This window comes from Anolis sagrei, chromosome 13, assembly GCF_037176765.1.
Source record: "Anolis sagrei isolate rAnoSag1 chromosome 13, rAnoSag1.mat, whole genome shotgun sequence".
NCBI lineage: Eukaryota > Metazoa > Chordata > Lepidosauria > Squamata > Dactyloidae > Anolis > Anolis sagrei.
The window spans coordinates 12,003,132-12,027,464 of NC_090033.1; the positions used below are offsets into that span (position 1 = coordinate 12,003,132).

At 45.2% G+C, this 24,333-nt stretch overlaps 1 protein-coding gene across 2 annotated transcripts in view; it reads left to right on the plus strand.

Annotated features, from left to right (window-relative positions):
- TP73 (tumor protein p73) overlaps positions 1-24,333 on the plus strand; it is a 95,789-nt gene that overhangs the window by 30,627 nt on the left and 40,829 nt on the right. The window contains exon 2 of one of the 2 annotated variants that reach the window (XM_060758739.2): positions 1,497-1,742. In XM_060758739.2, the coding sequence (XP_060614722.2) occupies positions 1,497-1,742 (246 nt within the window). Of the gene's footprint in view, positions 1-1,322; positions 1,743-24,333 lie in introns of those variants that run through there. The other variant, XM_060758738.2, reaches the window with a different exon arrangement.

Consider the following 24,333-nt stretch of genomic DNA (forward strand, 5'->3'; position numbering starts at 1 on the left):
TCAGTTCAAAATGCACTATGTGGCAGTGTAGATCCAGCTTTAGAGGTTCTTAAGGAACACACTATGAGTTTATAGGTTTTCCCATTGCAATTTTATGGCCAACTTTTGGTGGAAGTAAAGTTGGAGGATCTAGATTGCATCTACACGAATGGTTCTCAACCTTCCTAATGCCGCAACCTCTTAATTCAGTTCCTCATGTTGTTTTGGCCCCCAACCATAACATTATTTTTGTTGCTACTTCAGAATTGTAATTTTGTTACTGTTATGAATCGTAATGTAAATCTCTGATGTGCAGGACGTATTTTCATTCACTGGGATTTGTAGTTCACTTGCAATCAAAGAGCATTCTGAACTCCACCAACCATGGAACTGAACCAATCTTGGCACACAGAACTCCAATGACCAACAAAAACTAATGGAAGGGTTTGATGGGCATTGACCTTGAGTTTTGGAGTTGTAGTTCACCTACATCCAGAGAGCACCATAGACTCAAACAATGATAGATCTGTACCAAACTTGGCACAAATACTCAATAAGCCCAAATGTCAACACTGGTGGAGTTTGGGAATAATAGACCTTGGCATTTGGGGGTTGTAGTTGCTAGGATTTATAGTTCACCTACAACCAAAGAGCATTCTGAACCCCACCAATGATGGAATTGGGCCAAACTTCCCACGACCAACAGAAAATACTGTGTTTTCTGATGGTCTTTGGCAACCCCTCTGAAACCCCCCTCATTACCCCTCAAGGGGTCCTGGTTCCCAGGTTGTGAAACGCTGATCTACACTGTAGCATGAATGCAATTTGGCACCAATTTATCTATCATAGCTCAATGCTATGGAATGCTGTGAGTTTTTGTTTGGTGAGGCCCCAGCACTCTTGGGCTGAGAAGTCTAAAGACCTTGTAAAACAACAACTCCCAGGATCGCATAGCACTGAGCCATGTCGTATTACAGTGCCTTAATTCTACAGTGTAGAGTAGATGTTCCTCAAGCCACCAGGCAGATATCTCGGTCTATTACTCTCATTATCCCAATCCAGCATGAAGTTGATGGGAAATGTAGTTGTCCGGTTTGGAAAGCAGTATTTAGGTGCACCCAAATGCACCCCTTTTTGTGTTGATTCTCCTTTGCGTTGTGGATGGAGCTGAGGAATGAGGTCACACTGTCAAGGATACCCTTCTCTCTGTGGTGTGCAAGTGGAGACTTGTTTTTCCCCGGTGTGTGCAGAGAGGTGATATGTATGCACAGAGGTGGGGGGGGGGGGGGGAACCAAAATATAAAGCCCAACCACAAGACCCCTCAAAGGTATTTCCCATTCCACACCAGTGCTGCCCCTTGATGACGCCTGTCCTAACAAGCCACTGGGTGAAGTTTTGCCAAAGCTTCGTCTTCGGAGGCTGCTGGAGCTCCTTCCCGTGTCTCAAACTGTCTGACTTCTTTCCATCTCTCCACCACACCTTCCCTTCCCTCCTCCCCCTCTTCCCATTCCTCCAGTCCCAGTTCAATTTGCTCAACAGCAGCATGGATCAGAGCACTGACAGCCGAGCCGCTTCGTCGAGCCCGTATAGCTCGGAGCACGCCTCCAATGTCCCGACGCTCTCGCCTTACTCCCAGCCCAGTTCCACCTTCGACACCATGTCCCCGGCGCCCGTCATCCCCTCCAACACTGACTACCCGGGTCTGCATCACTTCGAAGTCACCTTCCAGCAATCCAGCACCGCCAAATCTGCCACCTGGACGGTAAGTTGCATGTTGTTTTTGTTTTGGGGTTTTGCTCTTCTCAGATGGGTCAGCCCGGTAGGAAGTGGTTCCTCAACGACTAGAACAGGAGATACAACCCAATCTGACCCTCAGTGATACCAGTTGATGCCCATGCATCTGTCCTCATTCTGGCATGGAAGGAGGTGGTCCCAAGGCACCTTCCCCAAAAGACCATGACCTTAAATGATATCAAATAGAAGATACAACACAATCCAACCCTTGGTGATACCAGCTGATGCCCATGCATCTACCCCCGTCGTGGCATGGAAGGAGATGGTCCCAAAACACTTTCCCCAGAAGACGATGACCTTAAATGATATCGAACAGGAGATATAACACAATCTGACCCTCGGTGATACCAGTTGACAACATTTAAGGCAATTGGCATTTGGAATCATCTCCTACCATGTCAGAACTAGGACAGAAGGAGGTGGTCCCAAAGCACCTTCCCCAAAAGACGATGACCTTAAATGATATTGAACAGGAGATCCAACACAATCTGACCCTCGGTGATACCAGTTGATGCCCATGCATCTGTCCCCGTCCTGGCATGGAAGGAGATGGTCCCAAGGCACCTTCCTCAAAAGACCATGACCTTAAATGATATCAAATAGGAGATACAATCCAGTCTGATCCTCGGTGATACCAGTTGATGCCCATACATCTGTCCTCATTCTGGCATGGAAGGAGGTGGTCCCAAGGCACCTTCTCCAAAGGACTATGACCTTAAATGATACCAAATAGGAGATACAATCCAATCTGACCCATGATGATACCAGTTGATGCCCATACATCTGTCCTCATTCTGGCATGGAAGGAGGTGGTCCCAAGGCACCTTCTACAAAGGACTATGACTTTAAATGATACCAAATAGGAGATACAATCCAACCTGACCCACGGTTATACCAGTTGATGCCCATACATCTGTCCTCATCCTGGCATGGAAGGAGATGGTCCCAAGCCACCTTCTCCAAAGGACTATGACTTTAAATGATATCAAATAGGAGATACAACACAATCAACCCTTGGTGATACCAGTTGATACCCATGCATCTGTCCTCATTCTGGCATGGAAGGAGATGGTCCCAAAACACTTTCCCCAGAAGATGATGACCTTAAATGATATTGAACAGGAGATACAACACAATCTGACCCTCTGTGATACCAGTTGACAACATTTAAGGCAATCGTCATTTGGAATCATCTCCTACCATGTCAGAACTAGGACAGAAGGAGGTGGTCCCAAAGCACCTTCCCCAGAAGACGATGACCTTAAATGATATTGAACAACACAATCTGATACCATTTGATCCCCATGCATCCGTCCTCATCCTGGCATAGAAAGAGATGGTCCCAATTCCCCCTTCCTAAAAGACTATGACCTTAAATGATATCAAACATGAGATACAACGCAATTTGACCCTTCATGCTTTCAGGTGATGCTCACAGTGACTCAATGAAAATTCTCCAGTGTTTCAAATCAATCTGTCCTAGTCCCAGCATGAAAGGAGGTGGTCCCAAGACAATGGCCATTTGGAGAAGGTGGCTTGGGACCATCTCTTCTATGCCAGGACTAGCACACCATCTCAGTTGGCATCGTTAGATTAGGTTGTGTTTTTCTCTTTGACAACATTTAAGGCAATCGTCATTTGGAATCATCTCCTACCATGTCAGAACTAGGAGATGGTTCCAAAGCAACTTCCCCAAAAGACTGACCTTAAATGATATCGAACAGGAGATAGAATCCAATCTGACCCTCGGTGATACCAGTTGATGCCCATGCATCTATCTTCACATTGGCATGGAAGGAGATGGTCCCAAAGTACCTTCCCCAAAAGATTATGATCTTAAATGATCTCGAACAGGAGATACAACACAATTTGACCCTTGGTGCTTTCGGGTGATGCCCACAGTGACTCAATGAAAGTTCTCCAGGGTTTCAGATCAATCTGTCCTAGTCCCAGCATGAAAGGAGGTGGTCGCAAAGCAATGGTCATTTGGAGAAGGTGGCTTGGGACCATCTCCTCTATGTCAGGACTAGCACAAAGATCTCTGAAACCCTAGAGAACTTCCATCTCAGTTGGCATCGTCAGATTAGGTTGTGTTTTTCTCTTTGACAACATTTAAGGCAATCGTCATTTGGAATCATCTCCTACCATGTCAGAACTAGGACAGAAGGAGATAGTCCCAAAGCACCTTCCCCAAAAGACTATGACCTTAAATGATATCAAACAGGAGATACAACACAATTTGACCCTTCGTGCTTTAAGGTGATGTCTGCAGTGGCTCAATTAAAGTTATCCAGGGTTTCAGACCAATCTGTGCTACTCCCAGCATGACAGGAGATAGTTCCAAAGCACCTTCATCAAAGAATTATTACACTAAATGCTATAGAACAGAAGATCTAACTCAATCCGACCCTTCCTGCTTTCTGTTGATGTTTACATTGACTGGCATCAATATCCTTGGTTCTCAATGGACCCCTACAACTGTTGTCCTACAACTCCTAGAAATACCAACCAGTTTACCAGCTGTTAGGATTTCTGGGAGTTGAAGACCAAAACATCTAGGGACCCACAGGTCGAGAACCACTGCTCTAGGGTTTCAGACCAACGTGTCCTCATCCTGGCATTGAAAGAGAAGGTCCCAAGGCAACTTCCCCAAATGACTATGGCCTTAAATGATATAGAAAAGAGGATTTCAAGTGATGCCCAATGGAAATTCTGCAGAGTTTTGGACCGAGCTGTCCTAGTTCTGGCATGGTAGGAGATGATTCCAAATGACAATTGCCTTAAATGTTATTGAAGAGAAAAACACAACCTAATCTGACGATACCAACTGAAACCCTCTAGGTTTCAGAGATCTTTGTCCTAGTCCTGGCATAGAGGAGATGGTTCCAAGCCACCTTCTGTTACTATTGCCTTTAATATTATAGAGCAGAAGATTCAACCAAAGCAGATCCTTGGCGTTTCCAGTTGACTACAGTCATCCCTCTACATTTGCTAGGCTTAGAGACACCGGAACCCAGCAAAAATGAAAAATCATGAAGGTGTTGCTACATTTAACTTAACTTCTCGCTAAGATCTTCCAGCAGGATTCAATGTCTGCTGGAAGCTGGACAGATCCACACCAGAGGAGCTAGGGATGGCTAGAGAGGCACTCTTCCAAGAAATCTCTACGTCCCCCAACATGAGGATGTTGACCATAGAATCATAATGGCGAACCCCAGAGATTCCCAGAAAGAGCATTTGTAATCCGACCCACCAAAGCGAAAACTGCAAATGTGGAGGGACGGCTGTAGTTCCTGACCTTTTGAAGGCTCTTCTGGGTTTCAGACAAGTTCTCCTCAAGCTTTCTCCTTTTCATTTTTGCTGGGTTCCTGTGTCCCTAAGCCTAGCAAATGTAGAGGGATGACTGTAGTCAACTGGAAGCGCCAAGGGTCAGCTTTGGAGAAAGCAGCACCTTCAGCTTGCAAAGCATGGGCTCTACAGTTGCGTGGTACTTCTAAAAAACAGTGAAATTCCACCACTGGTGGCTCTGAACAGAAGGCTAATCTGAGTAGGAGAACTGCAATAATTTGTCAATATAGCTTGGTACCATCTACATTGGGCTGTCTATAGTTTCAGACTTTTAGGATGCATCCTCAGCACGCAAATATACGCCCTATGACAAATCAATATTCCACCATCCCCACATATTGAGTGTCCATTTGTCCCTGCTGTGGGTGTGATGAGTTTGGAAGATGTCAAGGTATATCGTACCTTTCAGTACCATTTGGGAGTTAGGTATTGGCCACTCTATTTTGCAAAATAGTTAAGTAACATCATTTCTGATTTATTCCAGTTTACTTGTTGTTTTATAAATTACTAGTGGTCCCCTGCCATGCTTTGCTGTGGCCCAATCAGGTGATCTGTAAAAATAAAGTAATGAGAAAGTGATGGTTTCTAATATATGTAATTTTAATGCGTGTGGGTAAACAGTATTTATTGTTGTTTCTTTGCCTGTGTTGATGTGGAGATTGTCTGGTTTGCCTACTCTGGAACATGCACAGGGGCGGCTCGTCCATTACGCGAAGTAAGCGGTCGCACAACACTTTTTTTTTTGCCGGGGGCGCAGAGGCACCTCTGTAAATGCCCCTCGACCGCCACTTGAGGAGCGCCCCCCTCAGCTCACAACAGCCCTAGCAATCCGGGGGGAGCCTCGGCTTTCTTGCCTTGCTGCCGGGTGATCCTCTTCCCAAAGGGGCCGGGCCCTTGGGTCTCGCCTAGCCCCTCTCGTTCCTGCTCCACCCGGCCACCGGGTGCGCTAGCAGAGCCGGCGCTCAATCGTTCTCCGCATTCGATCCCTTCCCCATGACCGGCTCCCTTTCCCGATCCCCCAGCGCTCCACCCACCTCCTCTCCTCTCCCCATTCCGTGGGTGGGCCAAGGGGCGGAGCCGCCACGCCTGGCCCGCTTCAGGTCCGGAGGCGTGTCTGAAGACCCCAGTATACGCACCAAAAGTCGCCTCTTCTCCTGACTTTCTCTTCAGCCATTGGGACCAAGAGAGAGAGAGAGAGAGAGAGAGAGAGCCCCTCCACCTGGAGGTATCTCCCACCTCCGCTCCCTCCTTTGTTTTTGTGCCTACCTTCAGGAAAGGTGGGCATCTCCACCGCTCTCTCTCTCTCTCTCTCTCTCTCTCTCTTGGTCCCAATGGCTGAGGAGAAAGTCAGGAGAAGAGGTGACTTTTGGGTTACACGCCAGGGTCTTCAGGCACGCCTCTGGACCCAAAGTGGGCCAGGCAAGGGAGCAAGTGCGGCAAGTGTAGTTACTGGGATGTATAGTTCACCTACAATCAAAGAGCATTCTGAACTCCACCAATGATGGAATTGAACCAAATATGGCCACAGAACTCCCACGATGAACAGAAAATATATATCAATGATTGGTTGGGGGGGGCGTCAAAATACTGTTTGCTTACTGTTGAAAATTACCTAGGGCCGCCTCTGAACATGCAAAATATCATTGTCCTTCTTTAGGGGTCCCTTTCAAATCTATGATACTATATCTCTCTGTGTGTGAATAATATATATCTATCTATATCTATGGCTGGATGGATCTTTGTCAGGAGGGCTTTGATTATGTTTTCTTGCTCTGGTGAAGGGGGTTAGACTGGATGGCCTTAAGTGTTTTCTGTTGGTCATGGGGGTTCTGTGTGGGAAGTTTGGCCCAATAATAATAATAATAATAATAATAATAATAATAATAATAATAATCTTTGTTTATACCTCGCCACCATCTCCCCGATGGGGACTCAGAGCAGCTTACATGAGGCCAAGCCCAAATAACAATGACAATAAAGAAAAAACCAAAACACAAACTAATAACATCATATTAACATAAAACATATGCATACATAACAATATAAAAATTACAATAAGCACAACTATGTTGTTAATGGGGTTCAGAATGCTCTTTGATTGTAGGTGAAGTATAAATCCCAGTAACTACAACTCCCAAATGTCAAGGTCTGTTTCCTCCAAACGCCATCTGTGTTCATATTTGGGCATATGGAATATTCGTACCAAGTTTGGTCCAGACCCATCATTGTTTGAGCCCACAGTGTTCTTTGGATGTAGGTGAACTACAATTCCCAAACTCAAGGTCAATGCCCACCAACCCCTTCTAGGGTTTTCTGTTGGATCATGGGAGTCCTGTGTGATAAGATTGGTTCAGTTCCATGGTTGGTGGAGTTCAGAATGCTTTTTTCATTGTAGTTGAACTATAAATCCCAGCAACTTCAACTCCCAAATGACAATATCAGGGTTTTTGAGTGATGGTCACTCCTTGGGTTAGTAGGTGTCTTGTGGCCAAATCTGATGGCAAATTGTCCAGTGGTTTTTGAGTTATGTTAATCCCACAAACAAACATTACATTTTTATTTATAGACTAGCCGTCCCCTGCCACATGTTGCTGTGGCCCACTCTGGTGGTCATGGGGGTTCTGTGTGGGAGGTTTGGCCCAATTTTATCGTTGGTGGGGTTCAGAATGCTCTGTGATTGTAGGTGAACTACAAATCGTAGTAACTACAACTCCCTAATGTCAAGATTCTATTTTTTCCCAAATTCCACCCATGTTCACATTTGGGCATATTGAGTATTCGTGTAGAGTTTGGTCCAGATCCATCATTGTTTGAGTCTACCGTGATCTCTGGATGTAGGTGAACTACAACTCCAAAACCAAAGGACATTGCCCACCAAATATTTCCAGTATTCAAGAGTGATGTTGACAAGCATGGGAGAACTGTGTGACAAGTTTGATTCAATTCCATCGTTGGTGGGGTTCAGAATGCTCTATGGTTGTAGGTGAACTATAAATCCCAGCAACTCCAACTCCCAAATGACAAAATCAGTTTTTTGAGTCACAAGGGGGCAGCAAGGAAATCTGACTCTGTGCACCAAATGCTGTCAAGCCAAGGCAACCCTTTCCTGTTTTCCTTCCTAGCTTTTGGTTGCCACTCTACATCAGTGGTTCTCAATCTGGTCCTCCTGATGGCTAGGCTAAGCTAATTTCTGGGAGTTATAGAATCATAGAAAGAGACCCCAAGAGCCATCCAGTCCAACCCCCTTCCATGCCAGAGCAGATAGATAGAAAGAAAAAAGAAAGAAAGACATAGATAGATTCACAGTCAAACCGCTTAAGATAGTTAGATATAGATAGAGTTACTATTATTAGCTATTATTAGCTATTATTATATGGAGCCCCCCGTGGCGCAGTGGGTTAAACCCCTGTACCGGCAGGACTGAAGACCGACAGGTCACAGGTTCAAATCCGGGGAGAGGTGGATGAGCTCCCTCTGTCAGCTCCAGCTGCCAAAGCGGGGACATGATAGAAGCCTCCCAAAAGGATGATAAAAACATCAAATCATCCGGGCATCCCCTGGGCAACGTCCTTGCAGATGGCCAATTCTCTCACGCCAGAAGCGACTTGCAGTTTCTCAAGTCGCTCCTGACACGACAAAAAAAGCCATTATTGTTATTATTATTATTATTATTATTATTATTTACTTTACTTGCTTATGTGATCTCTCGTTGTCTGAGTATGATGGCCTTCCAAGTGTAGTGCCTTTGCAGTGGATATGTAGGTCATTGTAGATCCTTATTAGAATCATAGAATGATAGAATCATAGAATCCTAGAGTTGGAAGAGACTTCATGGGCCATCCCAGTCCAACCCCATTCTGCCAAGAAGCAGGAATATTGCATTCAAAGCACCCCCGACAGATGGCCATCCAGCCTCTGTTTAAAAGCCTCCAAAGAAGGAGCCTCCACCACACTCTGGGGCAGAGAGTTCCACTGCTGAACAGCTCTCACAGTCAGGAAGTTCTTCCTTATGTTCAGATGGAATCTCCTCTCTTGTAGTTTGAAACCATTGTTTCATGTCATCCTAGTCTCCAGGGAAGCAGAAAACAAGCTTGCTCCCTCCTCCCTATGACTTCCTCTCACATATTTATGCATGGCTATTATGTCTCTTCTCAGCCTTTTCTTCTTCAGGCTAAACATGCCCAGCTCCTTAAGCCACTCTTCATAGGGCTTGTTCTTTGATCATTTTAGTCGCCCTCCTCTGGACACATTCCAGCTTGTCAATACCTCACTTCAATGTCGGAGCCCAGAATTGGACACAATATTCCAGGTGTGGTCTAACCAACCATAGAGCATGTGGAGCAGGACTTCCCTGGATCTAGACACTATAGAGGCCAAAATCTCGTTGGCTTTTTTTTTTTGCTGCCACATGACATTGTTGGCTCATGTTTAACTTGTTGTTCACGAGGAGCCCAAGATCTTTTTCACACGTACTGCTCTCGAGCGAGGCGTCCCCCATTTTGTATCTTTGCATTTTGTTTTTCCTGCCAAAGTGGAGTCTCTTGCATTTCTCACTGTTGAACTTCATTTTGTTAGTTTTGGCCCATCTCTCTAATCTGTCAAGATCGTTTTGATTTCTGCTCCTGTCCTCTGGAGTATTGGCTCTCCCTCCCAATTTGGTGTCGTCTGTAAACTTGATGATCATGCCTTCTCACCATTCATCAAAGTCATTAATGAAGATCCTGAACAGGACTGGGCCCAGGACGGAGCCCTGCTGATGGCACTCCGCTCGTCACTTCTTTCCAGGATGAACAGGAAAGGATTGGGGAGAATCACCCTTTGGGTTCGTCCAGATAGAGTTACTATTATTACCAATTATTAGCTATTATTATTATTATTTACTTTACTTGCTTATGCGATCTCTCGTTGTCTGAGCATGATGGCCTTCCAAGTGTAGTACCTTGGCAGTGGATATGTAGGTCACTGTAGATCCCTATTCTTGACCTGCGTGTTCTTCTGCAGTGAGGACAACAGTTTCCAAGTGGAAGGTGGTCCCAGTCAGGGTTGGCTTAATGTGTCTTCCTCTTGGCAGGTCTCTCTCTTTTGCCCTACATTCATACCTCTTTGAAATCCACAGCACTGCGGTCACAGCTAACCTCCAGTTAGCGCTCTTAAGGGCCAGGGCTTCCCAGTTCTCAGTGTCTATGCCACACTTTTTAATGTTGGCTTTAAGCCCACCTTTAAATCTCTTCTCCTTCCATTCGCCGTTCTTGAGTTGGGAGTATAGTAACTGCTTTGGGAGATGGTGATCAGGCATTCCGACAACGTGGCATAGAGTCCAGTGAAGTTGAAAGTGTAGGACCATCGCTTCAATGCTGGTGGTCTTTGCTTCTTCCAGCATGCTGACATTTGTTTGCAGGATTTTTTGGAGGCAATGCTGATTTATTTATTTATTTATTTATTTGTTTACTATACTTGTATACTGCCTTTCTCAGCCTATCGGCGACTCAAGGCGGTTTGATGATATAATTCTAGGAGTTGAGTGTGACGTCTATGGACAATCCACATTTTCCAGGCGTATAACAGGGTTGGGAGGGCAATAGCTTTATAAACAAGCACCTTGGTCTCCCTACGGATGTCCCAGTCCTCAAACACTCTCTGCTTCATTCAGAAAAATGCTGCACTCGCAGAGCTCAGACGGTGTTGTATTTCAGTGTTAATGTGAAGAAGGGGAGCCAGGAAGACCAGGAGTTCTGCCATGTCTCCTAGATTATCAGTTAGGAGCCCCTCCCCGCCCCAGCAACAATATAGTAATATATAATATTAAGATTGTGCTGTGCTAATATTATAATATATTGTATACGCATATAAAAGTGATAATAATATTATAATGTAATACAATGTAATCTATATAAATAAAAATGTAATGTTCGTTTGTGGGATTAACAGAACTCAAAAACCACTGGACGAATAGACACCAAATTTGGACACAAGACACCTAACAACCCAATGTATGTCCTTCACTCAATAAAATTGATTTTGTCATTTGGGAGTTGTAGTTTCTGGGATGTATAGTTCACCTACAATCAAAGAACATTCTGAACCCCGCCAGCGATGGAATTAAACCAAACTTGGCACACAGTTCTCCCATGACCAACAGAAAACACTTACAAGGGTTTGGTGGGCAGTGTCCTTTGGTTTTGGAGTTGTAGTTCACCTACATCCAGAGATCACTGTGGACTCAAACAATGATGGATCTGGAGCAAACTCTACAAGAATACCCAATATGTCCAAATGTGAACATTGGTGGAGTTTGGGGGAAATAGTGTCTTGACATTTGGGAGTTGTAGTTGCTGGGATTTATAGTTCACCTACAATCACAGAGCATTCTGAACTCCACCAATGATAGAATTGAGCCAAACCTCCCACACAGAACCCCCATGTGTATATTTTATATTACATGTAGTATTACTAATAATATTACAATAGTACAATATAGTGATATATGATACTAATACTGTGCTATGCCAACAATATAATATATTGTATGTACATATAACTTATAAGCCACTCTGAGTCCCCTTTGAGGTGAGAAGGGCAGGATATAAATGCCGTAAATAAATAAATACATGTTGATTTTTGTGGAGAGGTGGCTGCCAAGGTAGTGGAAATGGTCAACATTTTCTAACATTACACCATTAAGCTGTTTTGGTTTTTTTTGGCATTGTTGTGACTCAGCTGGAACCACAGACACAGACGGATAGTGTTGTGACTCAGATGGGGTCTCAGAGTGACTCTGACGAGGATGATGGGATTCAGGTTCACAATCAGGTTCAAAATGTTCCTGTTATAGACAATGAGGAACAGGGTGTACAAGTTCAGTTTCCCAAAGCAGGGAATGATGTTTTTGATACTGAAACTAGCCAGACTCAGAAAAGGACGACAGTTCTCAGCCTGATAGTAGGCAGGAAGGCAACCAGGCTGACACTAACTAGCAGCCTGACCTTGATGAAATGGGAATCTTAGATCGGGCTGACCGTTTGGAATTCAGAGTTCGAAGGAGTGTGAGAATAGCCAACAAGAAAGAGGCCAGAGGCCAAAGAAATGCTTTCATGTATTGCAAAGGGTATTAACAGGGGCGGCTCATCCATTACGTGAAGTAAGCGGTCGCAGAACACTTTTTTTCCCAGGGGCGCAGAGGCGCCTCTGTAAATGCCCCTCGACCGCCACTTGAGGAGCGCCCCCTCAGCTCACAACAGCCCTAGCAGTCCGGGGAGAGCCTCGGCTTTCTTGCCTCGCTGGCTGGCAATCCTCTTCCCAAAGGGGCCGGGCCCTTGAGCCTTGCCTAGCCCCTCTCGTTCCTACTCCACCCGGCCACCGGGTGCGTGAGCAGAGCCGGCGCTCAATCGTTCTCTGCATTCGATTCTTCCCCATGACCGGCTCCCTTTCCCGATCCCCCGGCACTCCACCCTCCTCCTCTCCTCTCCCGAATCCGCGGGTGGGCCAAGGGGCGGAGCCGCCATGTCTGGCCCACTTTGGGTCCAGAGGCGTGTCTGAAGACCCCAACGTGCGCACCAAAAGTCGCCTCTTCTCCTGACTTTCTCTTCAGCCATTGGGACCAAGAAAGAGAGAGCGAAAGCCCCTCCGCCTGGAGGTATCTCCCACCTCCACTCCCTCCTTTGTTTTTGCGCCTACCTTCAGGAAAGGTGGGCATCTCCACCTCTTTCTCTCTCTCTCTCGATCCCAATGGCTGAGGAGAAAATAAGGAGAAGAGGTGACTTTTGGTGCACACGCCGGGGTCTTCAGGCACACCTCCGGACCCAAAGCGGGCCAGGCAAGGGAGCAAGTGCGGCAAGTGTAGTTACTGGGATGTATAGTTCACCTACAATCAAAGAGAATTCTGAACTCCACCAATGATGGAATTGAACCAAATATGGCACACAGAACTCCCACGACAAACAGAAAATATATATCGTCAGAGCAACTTCTCGCTCTACTAAGCAACTTGTGCTCGTTTTCCTGTGTCCATGGTCTTGGGATTTTGTCATGTTCTCATGGGACTTTGTTTTGTTGGTGCCATTTGAAATTCTACTTTACAGTGCTATGTTTTATTGATCTTTGGAACACTATTTGCTTTTTAAACTTTTCATCTTTTACTTTTTAATAAACTACAAAGACTACAGTCGGTGTGCAGTTCTGGTGAATCTATTCTGAGGTGCAACAGGCATTGCAGAGGGGTTGGCTGGTGACTGCTGGAAGAGCACTTTGGTTTTCTCAATGTACAATGAGAGGCTGAGCTTCTTGTATGCTTCTGCAAAGGTGCTTAGAGTGGCTTGTAGGTCTTCTTCTGAATGCACATAGACTACATCAGTGTTTCTCAACCTCCCTAATGCTGCGACCCCTTGATACAGTTCCTCGTGTTGTGGTGACCCTCAACCATAACATTATTTTGCTTCTTCGTAACTGTAATTTTGCTCCTGTTATGAATGGTACTGCAATTATCTGATAAGCAGGATGTATTTTCACTGGATCAAATTTGGCACAAATACCTGATATGCCCAAATTTGAATAGTGGTGGGATTGGGAGGAGGGGGGATTGATTGATTTTTTTTATTTGGGAGTTCGAGTTGTTGGGATTTATAGTGCACCTACAATCTGAACTCCACCAATGATGAAATTGGACCAAACCTGACACACAAAACTCCCATGGACAACAGAAAACACTGGAAGGGTTTGGTGGGCATTGACCTTGAGTTTGGGAGTTGTAGTTCACCTATATCCAGACAGCACTGTGGACTCAAACAATGATGGATCTGGACCAAACGTGGCACAAATACTCAATATGCCCAAATGTGAACACTGGTGTAGTTTGAGGGAAATAGACCTTGACATTTGGGAGTTGTAGTTGTTGGGATTTATAGTTCACCTACAATCAAAGAGCATTCTGAACCCCACCAACAATCGAATTGGGCCAAACTTCCTACATAGAACCCCCATGACCAACAGAAAATACTGTGTTTTCTGATGGCCTTTGGTGACCCCTCTCACACCCCCAGCGACCCCCTCAGGGGTCCCGACCCCCAGGTTGAGAACCACTGGACTACATTATCATCAGCATATTGGAGTTCTATAACATATGTTGTTGTGACATTGGTTTTCGGCTTATTATTATTATTATTATTATTATTATTATTATTATTATTAGACTCAGGGCCATCCAGTCCAACCATTTAAATAGATAGATATTTACATAGTACAATAGAGTCTCACTTATCCAACATGAACGGACCGGTAGAACATTAGATAAGCAAAAGTGTTGGATAATAAGGTGGGATTAAGGAAAAGCCTATTAAAAGTCAAATTACATTAACCCTTCCATCACCAACCATCAACTGCAGAACATATGACAACTCCCACGACAACAGAAAATACTGGAAAGGTTTAGTGAGCACTGACTTTGAGTTTTGGAGCTGTAGTTCACCTACGTCCAGAGAGCACTGTGGACTCAAACAATGATAGAACTTTGCATGGATTTGCATAACTTAACTTCTATTTACTGCAGCCAGATTTAGAGGCTCTTGAGAAGGCAATGTATTGGTTTGGTCTTTGCCTTCAGCTACACCTTGTTGAATAATAATAATATCCTATATGCACAATGTTTTGGATTTTGGTGGGGTTTTGGAATATTTATAGAATGAGAGATCTTGGAGACAGGACCTAAGTCTATACATGTATGCATATATAGTCAGGACGGACTTTGTCTTATTGAGGTGGAATCTCTTTTTCTGCAATTGGAGTCCATTATCCCATTGAGCGGATGTTGGCAATCTGGTCTCTGGTTCCTCTGCCTTTTCTAAACCCAGCTTGTACATCTGTCAACTCTCGCTCCATGTCTTGCTGGAGTCTACCTTGCAGGATCTTGAGCATTACCTTCCTGGCATGAGAAATAAGTGATTCTGTATCAAAGTTTGAGCATTCTTTAGCATTTCCCTTTTTTCGGTATGGGGATATCAGTTGATTTTTTCCAATCTGATGGATATTCTTGTGTTTTCCATATTTGCTGGCATATGACATGCATCATCTTGACAGCAACCTCTTCCAAGATTTTAAACAGTTCAGCTGGAATCCTGTCATCTCATGCTGCCTTGTTATTAGCAATGCTTTTTAAGGCCCATTTAACCTCACTCCTCAGGATGTCTGGTTCTAATTCACTCACCACACCGTCAAAGCTATCCTTGATATTATTATCCCTCCTGTACAGACCTTCTGTATAATTTTGCCACCTTCTCTTGATCTCTTCAGCTTCTGGATAATACAGGGTGCTGCAACATAACTTCCTTTTTTAAAAAGGGTGCCATTCAGTCGGTTGAAGATGTAGTGGAGCGCTAGTGTTCTCGTCCGAGAGGCGAGAGTATAAAGTTTTGTCCTGACACAGTTCAGTCGCCATCATGCGTTGGAACACTGAGGAGTGTGCTTTCACCATTGAGGCCTACTTTTCGAGCAGATGTTCTGTGATCGCAACCCAGCGCGCCTTTCGGATTCGCTTTAATTTAGCCCCATTGGCCCCTGTCCCGTACTGGAAATCAATTGTGACGTGGGTCACTACATTCAGACAAACTGCAAGTGTGACAAGACAAAGAACTGGAGTCCCTCGGCCCATTAGATCACCTGAGAACACTGAGGCAGTGAGAGCTTCAGTGTTGCGATCACCACGGCATTCTGCGTGCAAACATGTGTCTGCCCTTGGGCTTTCCGATCGTTCTGTGAGAAGAATTCTTCATGATGATCTTCATTTCCATCCTTACAAGATGGTGATTGTGCAGGAACTTTCTGAACATGACTACAATTCTTGGAGTGTGACGGCGCGAGTGGCGCCACCTATGTGTAGAACTGTTAGTTGCAAGATTTAAACTGTTGTATCATGCTTAAGCCTGCATTTTTACCCTGTTTATGTATAGTTGGATTGATTATTTATAGCTGTCAATCAGTACTGTTTGGCTCCACCTCTTCCTACAGGAGGGGAGTGCTTCCTTTCTTTCATTCTGCCATCAGAGTTTCTACCAGATGGATGTGAATAAGATCCTGATTTAATTACCTCTCAGCACCAGTTCTGAAGTTTTTACCCTTGAGACATGCTTCATGTTCAGACCAACCTGAACGACGTTGGAAGTCTCAAGCGCCTTCAAACCGGTTCTTTTGGCACCAGAGGAAGATCCTGAGTCTTCAAACATAGGCCATTTGAACTGGGGTTGTGGCATTCACAGCCATTGAGGAAAGAGGAAATTTGGTGAGGCTTCTCAGCTTCAAACTCCTTGGACCCAGGACTAACTGAGACTGTAACGTATATTTTCCTTCACCCCTCCGAAGTTTCCAGCTCATTGCTTTAAAGAAATAACTCTTTGTGATCAATAAAACTTACTTTGAGTTATTTACAGTGTTTTGGGAATTTTAGAGTTCCAGTTTCCTATAGGAGGGCAAGAAGCAAACCCCTGGGGAAAGATGCCACGTCCATGCCTCCTTCATTAAGAGTTATAGTCCCCAGGCACGACGGCACATGGAGGAACGCGTGTGAGGTTCTTCTCGAAGTCATTCCTGAGGACGTTATTATTTTTTTTAGTGATGAAGCCCATTTTCATTTGTGTGGATCCGTCAACAAATAAAACATGCACTACTTGGCTGACAACAATCCTCGAGAATGGCATCCAAGGCCTTTCCATTCACCTAAAATCACAGTGTGGTATGCAATTTCCTCAGCTGGAATTATTGGTCCCTGGTTCTTTGAGGAAAATGAAGTCGCAATGACAGTGAATTTGGACCGGCATGTAAACATGTTACAGGGATTTTTTTCCCACGGCTAGATGGATTGGACTTAGGGGACATTTGGTTCCAACAAGACGGTGCAACTGCACACACTTGGCGGTTTTGAGGGAACACTTCCCAGAGCACCTTATCTCAATTTGGGGGGATTTGGAGTGGCTGGCCCGCTCCCCCCCCCCCCAGTCGACACTTTGAGTGAGCTGGAGACCTTGTGGCCGCTTAGTGGGCCTATCTTCGATCAATTTACACCGCTTGACATGGAAGATGTCGCCAGGATTCTGGCTACTGCAAAACCAACCACCTGTTCTCTTGATCCGTGCCCCTCTTGGCTGATCAAGAGCTGCTTGGAAGGTCTACTTGATCCATTGTGCAGTATAATCAACGGCTCTCTTGAACAGGGAGGTTTTCAGGACAACCTAAAAGAGTCAAGGGTTCGTCCCTTGTTAAAGAAACCTAGCTTGGATCCTATGACCCTTGCCAATTACTGTCCTGTTTCTAATCTGCCATTCTTAGGTAAGGTGATAAAGCGGGCTGTACTGGGACAATTGCAACAATTCCTGGATGACACAGCTGGCCTGGACCCTTTCCAGTCAGGTTTCCGCCCTGGCCATGGGACGGAAACAGTCCTGGTTGCCATTACGGATAAACTCCGTCACCAGTCTGACAACGGTGGATCCGCGCTACTGGTACTTCTTGAACTTTGACACCGTCGACTACGATCTAATGATTCACCATCTTGCCATGTCCGGGGTTCGCGGTCAGGCCCTTAATTGGTTCAGCTCATTTCTCCGGAACCGGAGTCAACGCGTGGAGTACATGGATCAAGTCTCCGATAGATCCCCACTCCTATGTGGGGTCCCCCAAGGTGCAATTCTCTCTCCTCTTCTCTTCAACATCTACGTTAGACCCCTTGCTAGTTTGGCTCGGAGTTTCGGCCTGGACTGCTACCAATATGCGGACAATACCCAACTCCTTCTGCGCCTGGAGCCACGTCAATTCCAGACAATTTCACCCTCTGTCTGGAAGCTCTGTCGAACTGGCTACGTGCTAGCAGACTGAAGGTGAACCCGGCGAAGACTGAGATTCTCTGGCATGGTCGCTCGGCAGGTCCGACTCCTCCTTTACCCACCTTCGATGGTGCCGCCCTATCTCAATCAACCATTCTTAAGATCTTAGGTGTCGTCCTGGATTCACAGCTGACAATGGAAGCTCAGGTCACTGCTGCCAGCAAACAGGCTTTTTCCATTTACGACAAGCGAGGCAACTGGCACCCTACCTATCTGACGAGGCTCTGGCAACTGTCATCCATGCCACGGTCACGTCTAGGCTGGACTATTGCAACGCCCTGTATGTTGGCCTTCCGATGTCTACGAACCGAAAACTCCGTATTGTTCAGAATGCGGCAGCCAGGCTACTCACAAGAATGCCCATGAAATGCCATATAACACCAGTGCTGCAACATTTACATTGGCTTCCAACTGAGTACCGTGGCCTGTATAAGATGTTAGTTCTGACCTCTACAATTCTTTACGGCCAGGGTCCATCGTACCTTAGGGACCGCCTCTCCTTCTCCCATCATCGGAGGTCGCAACGACCAGCCCAACGCAACTTACTCTATATACCGGGTCCTAGAGAAGTGCCCTTGGAAAGGACAAGGCGCAGGTGGGCTTTCTCTATTTCTGCCCCTGCCTTGTAGAATTCCTTGCCGCCCTACTTGAGAGCCATGCGGGACTGAGGGCCTTTTACTCTCGCACTTAAGACCTGGCTTTTTACTAGAGCATTCGATCTCTGTTGATTTTTAAATTCTGTATGTATGTATTTTATCTTTTACAATTTAGCTGTAAATCGCCTAGAGCATTCTCGGATGGAGGGCGATTAATAAGTAATTAAAGATGATGATGATGATGATGATGATGATGATGATGATGATGATGATATATTGGAGGCAAAGATGAAGTCATTTGGCCACATAATGAGAAAACAGCAAAGCTTGGAGGAGGTCATGATGCTGAGGAAAATGGAAGGAAAAAGGAAGAGGGCCAACCAAGGGCAAGGTGGGTGGATGGTAGAGACTGACTTGACCTTGATGGAGCTGGGGGTGGCCACGGTCAACAGGGAGCTCTGGTGTGTGCTGGTCCAGGAGGTCACGAGGAGTTGGAAGCAACTGAACAAATAAATAACAAAACTCCATTGAGCAGTACAAACACATAGCCAGATCGTTTGAAGCAACGTTTCCCAGAAGTGTCTGCATGAAGCAAAGTTGGTGCATACATCAACCAGGAAAGGCATCAATGTCTCAGAAAATTCTGGAGAAGGCATCCTCAAACCGTACCACATGGCTGAGTTTTCATTGATGTGAACGAAGTAGTCACTGGAGCAGCATCTCTTTCCCGGAGCCCATGCCCCCTCAACCATGGCTTCTCTCCATCGTTCCTATGGCATGACGGAGCATGTTGGTCCCCCCACCGACAGGCGCAAAGCCATCAAGCCCTCGGCTTGCCGGATCTGCCCAAACTTGTCAGATTGCAGCTGCCTCCATGCCTTCCATGCCACGCCAGGCAGCTGGTAACCGATAGATAATTAGTATTTTTCTCAAGTCGCCTTTCAGCCTTGGTACCCACCATCTCCCTTCCTGGTGCTGGAAGTATACACAGAGCCTTCGGCCACTTGCATCTTGCAAGGAATATGATTCTGCCTGGGAGTTTGGTGGAATCTCCTTCTCCGGAGGTTCTTAAGCAGAGGCTGGATGGCCATCCCTTGAGGATGCTTTGATTGTGTCTCCCTGCAGAATGGGGTTGGACTGGGTGGCCCTTGGGGGTCTCTTCCAACTCTTATGGTTCTATGAAAGGTGTGTGTTCTCCTCTCAAAGCGGTGTTGTTGAAGGAAGCAGGCTTTAGATGGGTTGCAGGATAAGACATGAATAACTTTAGTAACTTTAAAAAAGTGGTTCTCAACCATCCTAATGCCGCAACCCCTTAATACATTTCCTCATGTTGTGGTGACACCCAACCATAATATTATTTTCCTTGCTATTTCATAACTGTAATTTTGCTACTGTTATGAATCATAATGTAAATATCTGGTGTGCAGAATGCATTTTCATTCACTGGTCCAAATTTGGCACAAATAACCAATATTCCCAAATTTAAATACTGGTGAGGTTGGGGGAGGTGATTGGTTTTGTCATTTGGGAGTTGTACTTGCTGGGATTTATAGTTCACCTACAATCAAAGAGCATTCTGAACTCCACCAACGATTGAATTGAACCAAACTTGGCACACAGAACTCCCATGATCAACAGAAAACACTAGAAGGGTTTGGTGGGCATTGACCTTGAGTTTTGGAGTTGTCATTTACCTACATCCGGAGAGCACTGTGAACTCAAACAGTGATGGATCTGGACCAAGCTTGGCATGGATACTCAATATGCCTCAATATGAACACTGATGGAGTTTGGGGAAGATAGACCTTGACATTTGGGAGTTGTAGTTGCTGGGATTTATAGTTCATCTATAATCAAAAGAGCATTCTGAACCCCACCAATTGAACCAAACTTGGCACACTGAATCCCCATGACTAATAGAACATACTGGGTTTTCTTTGGTGACCCCTCTGATGACCCCCTAGGGGTCCCGACCCCCAGGTTGAGAAACTCTGCTGTAGCTCATAAAAGGCTTGTGGCCAATGTGCATTACATCTCCATTGCTTTGATTTCTGCATTTCATGTCCCGCAGTTGCCCAGCCAACTGACAGTTCTCATCCTAAAAACAAACTTTCTCAAACTCTGGAATGAAGTGAGCCTAAATCTCACCCTGTTCCCCTATATCGGGGGTCCTCAAACTTTTTAAATCGAGGGCCAGGTCACAGTCCTTCAAACTGCTGGAGGGCCGGATTATAATTTGAAAAAATATATATACCTATGCACACTGCACATATCTTATTTGTAGTGCAAAAAACACCTAAAAACAATACAATAATTAAAATGAAGAACAATTTTAACCAATATTAAATTATTAGTATTTCAATTGAAAGTGTGGGCCTGCTTTTGGCTGATGAGATGGGATTGTTGTTGTGTGCTTTCAAGTTGTTTCAGACTTAGGCTGATCCTGAGCGAGAGCCAGGGAAATGATCTTGGAGGGCCGTATCCGGCCCCCGGGCCTTAATTTGAGGACCCCTGCCCTATACAATGACTAAAGAGAAGTAGCATGATCCGTGTTTATAGTTCATCAACAATCCAAGAGCATTCTGAACCCCACGAATGATAGAATTGGGCCAAACTTCCCACACAGAACTCCCATGACTAATAGAACATACTATGTTTTCTGATAGCCTTTGGCGACCTCCCTGACATCCCCTCATGACCCCCCTTTTTCCAGGGGATGAGATCTCCATTTTGGAATCTCCCCTGCCTCCTTCAGTAGAGAAAGAAAGCTTCAGATGTGCTGTTGGTCAGGCAGGTAGCTCTGAAAAAAATCATTGTAAGTACGATTGAGTGACTGAGTTATATAGATAAAGAAGCTAGTTGAGATAGATAGATAGATAGATAGATAGATAGATAGATAGATAGATAGAATAGCAATTGAGTTATAGATAGCAATTGAGATATAGACAAGTTATTGAATATTATTGAGCAGTACTTCATCTCCAAAGCTAACCTTGAGCTATAGATAGGGAAAAACCTCTTTTTCTAACCATAGCAGCTCAGGGTTAGGGTGAAAGGATCCCAGGATATTTTCTACCATTTGGGGAAGAGTTACCTCAGTAACTGAAGGAAAAGGAAAGAAAAATCATCTCAACAGTTTCACCAATTGACTGTTTTGTTTGTAACTTTTGCAAGCTGTGCCAAGTCTGCAAGGACTTTGAGAAATAAATATTCTGTTTTGGTGTTCAAAACCTGTAGTAGCCTCAATTGCTGGGAATCTCAAGCTTCTAAAGAAAGACCCCCGCGGTCCACCCAGACAAAGAGAGAAGCACATCTTAGTTTTATTTTTATAGAATCTGGGTGTGACGGCACATCAGACATACAGAGATACAGATTCTATATAACTACATTGAATCCACAAACAACCTACTTTGGCTAACATACAAACAAAGTGGAACTACATTTTTACTCAGCATTTACATTACACATACACATTCATTCATCCTCATGCATCCAAATATTTCCATATCCTTTCTCCCTCCTTGGAGAAGCACCTGCTTAGGCCAGACCCTGCTTTCCCTGCCTGGCAATGCTCAGTTTCAAAACACCAAAATACATCCTTTTTCCCTAAGAACAACGCCACGGATCAAATTTCTGTTTTCCCTTCAGCAGAAACCGACTCCCTGCAAATGTATCATGATTCCAAAATTGCACTCCTTCCACTTCCCTTGAGAAAAGGAGCAAGTGACCAGATTTCTGCTTTCCATTGCAGATCTGCCACTCCCAAAGTTGCACCATCTCTTGCCTTCCCAAGGACAACAGTGACAGGTGGGCCAGACTCCTCTGGTCTGCCACACTTTTGGAATATCAGAAGGTCTCTTATATAGCAATATTTCTTGCTGATGTTGTTCCAAAGTTGTAAATGAATGATTGATGTTTTTCCAGCCTGAAACGTCCTGGCTACATCTCGATTCCTGACAGATGTTGACTCTTCTTAATTGGTGTTGGCAAACCTAAGGAGCCTTGTGTTGACTTCCTTGTTAATGTAACAAACCTTGTAAACTTTTCCTCAACTTAAAGAGGCATTGTCTCTGATAATGTAAACAAGTTGTTTTCCCCCCAAAAGTTCAATGGTTAATCATGTTTTTGTCGTGTCAGGAGCAACTTGAGAAACTGCAAGTCGCTTTTAGTGTGAGAGAATTGGCCATCTGCAAGGATGTTGTCCAGGGAACGCCTGGATGATTTGATGTTTTTATCATCCTTCTGGGAGGCTTCTCTCATGTCCCCGCATGAGGAGCTGGAGCTGATAGAGGGAGCTCATCAGCCTCTCCCCGGATTTGAACCTGCGACCTGTCGGTCTTCAGTCCTGCCAGCACAGGGGTTTAACCCACTACACCACCAGGGGCTCCAATGGTTAATCATTGTCACTGGCCATTAATATCAGCAGTCCATGAATTCTTCACCTCCTTCTGATCTCTTTTTTCGATAGAGTTGCAAGCTGGGTAGATGCGGGGAATGCCATGGATGTGGTGATTTCAGGAAGGCCTTCGACAAGGTCCCCCATGACCTTCTGGCAAGGAAACTAGTCCAATGTGGGCTAGGCAAAACTACGGTGAGGTGGATCAGTAATTGGTTAAATGGACAAACCCAGAGGGTGCTCACTAATGCTTCCTCTTCATCCTGGAAAGAAGTGACAAGTGGAGTGCCACAAGCAGTGTTCCATCCTGGGCCCGGTCCTGTTCAACATCTTTATTAATGACTTAGATGAGGGGCTAGAAGGCAGGATCATCAAGTTTGCAGACGACACCAAATTGGGAGGGAGAGCCAATACTCCAGATAAATGGCCAAAACTAACAAAATGAAGTTCAACAGTGACAAATGTAAGATACTCCACTTAGGCAGAAAAAAAACTAAATGCAAAGATACAGAATGGGGGACGATGCCTGGCTCGAGAGCAGTACGTGTGAAAAAGATCTTGGGGTCCTCGTGGAGAACAAGTTAAACATGAGCCAACAATGCGGGGGGGGGGGGGGGGAGCCAATGGGATTTTGGCCTGCATCAAGAGGAGCCTAGTGTCTAGATCTAGGGAAGCCATGCTCCCCATGCTCTATTCCACTTTGGTTAGACCACACCTGGAATATTGTGTCCAATTCTGGGCACCAAAATTCAAGAGAGATATTGTCAAGCTGGAATGTGTCCAGAGGAGAGTGACTAAAATGATCAAGGGTCTGGAGAACAAGCCCTATGAGGAGCGGCTTAAGGAGCTGGGCATGTTTAGCCTGAAGAAAAGAAGGATGAGAGGAGATATGATAGCCATGTATAAATATGTGAGAGGAAGCCACAGGGAGGAGGGAGCAAGCTTGTTTACTGCTTCCATGGCGATTAGGACAAGGAACAATGGCTTCAAACTACAAGAGAGGAGATTCCATCTGAACATGAGGAAGATCTTCCTGACTGTGAGAGCCGTTCAGCAGTGGAACTCTCTGCCCTGGAGTGTGGTGGAGGCTCCTTCTTTGGAAGCTTTTAAACAGAGGCTGGATGGCCATCTGTCGGGGGTGATTTGAATGCAATATTCCTGCTTCTGGGCAGGGGGTTGGACAAGTGGCCCATGAGGTCTCTTCCAACTCTTTGATTCTATGATTCTTCTGGTTTTCCAGGTTCTAATCTTTTTAGAATTGTGTTTTCAGCCCAGTTAGGCCCCATTCATACACCAGTCATACAATTCCATTCAAACCATACATCATATATTTCGTGACACAAAGTCATCATCTTT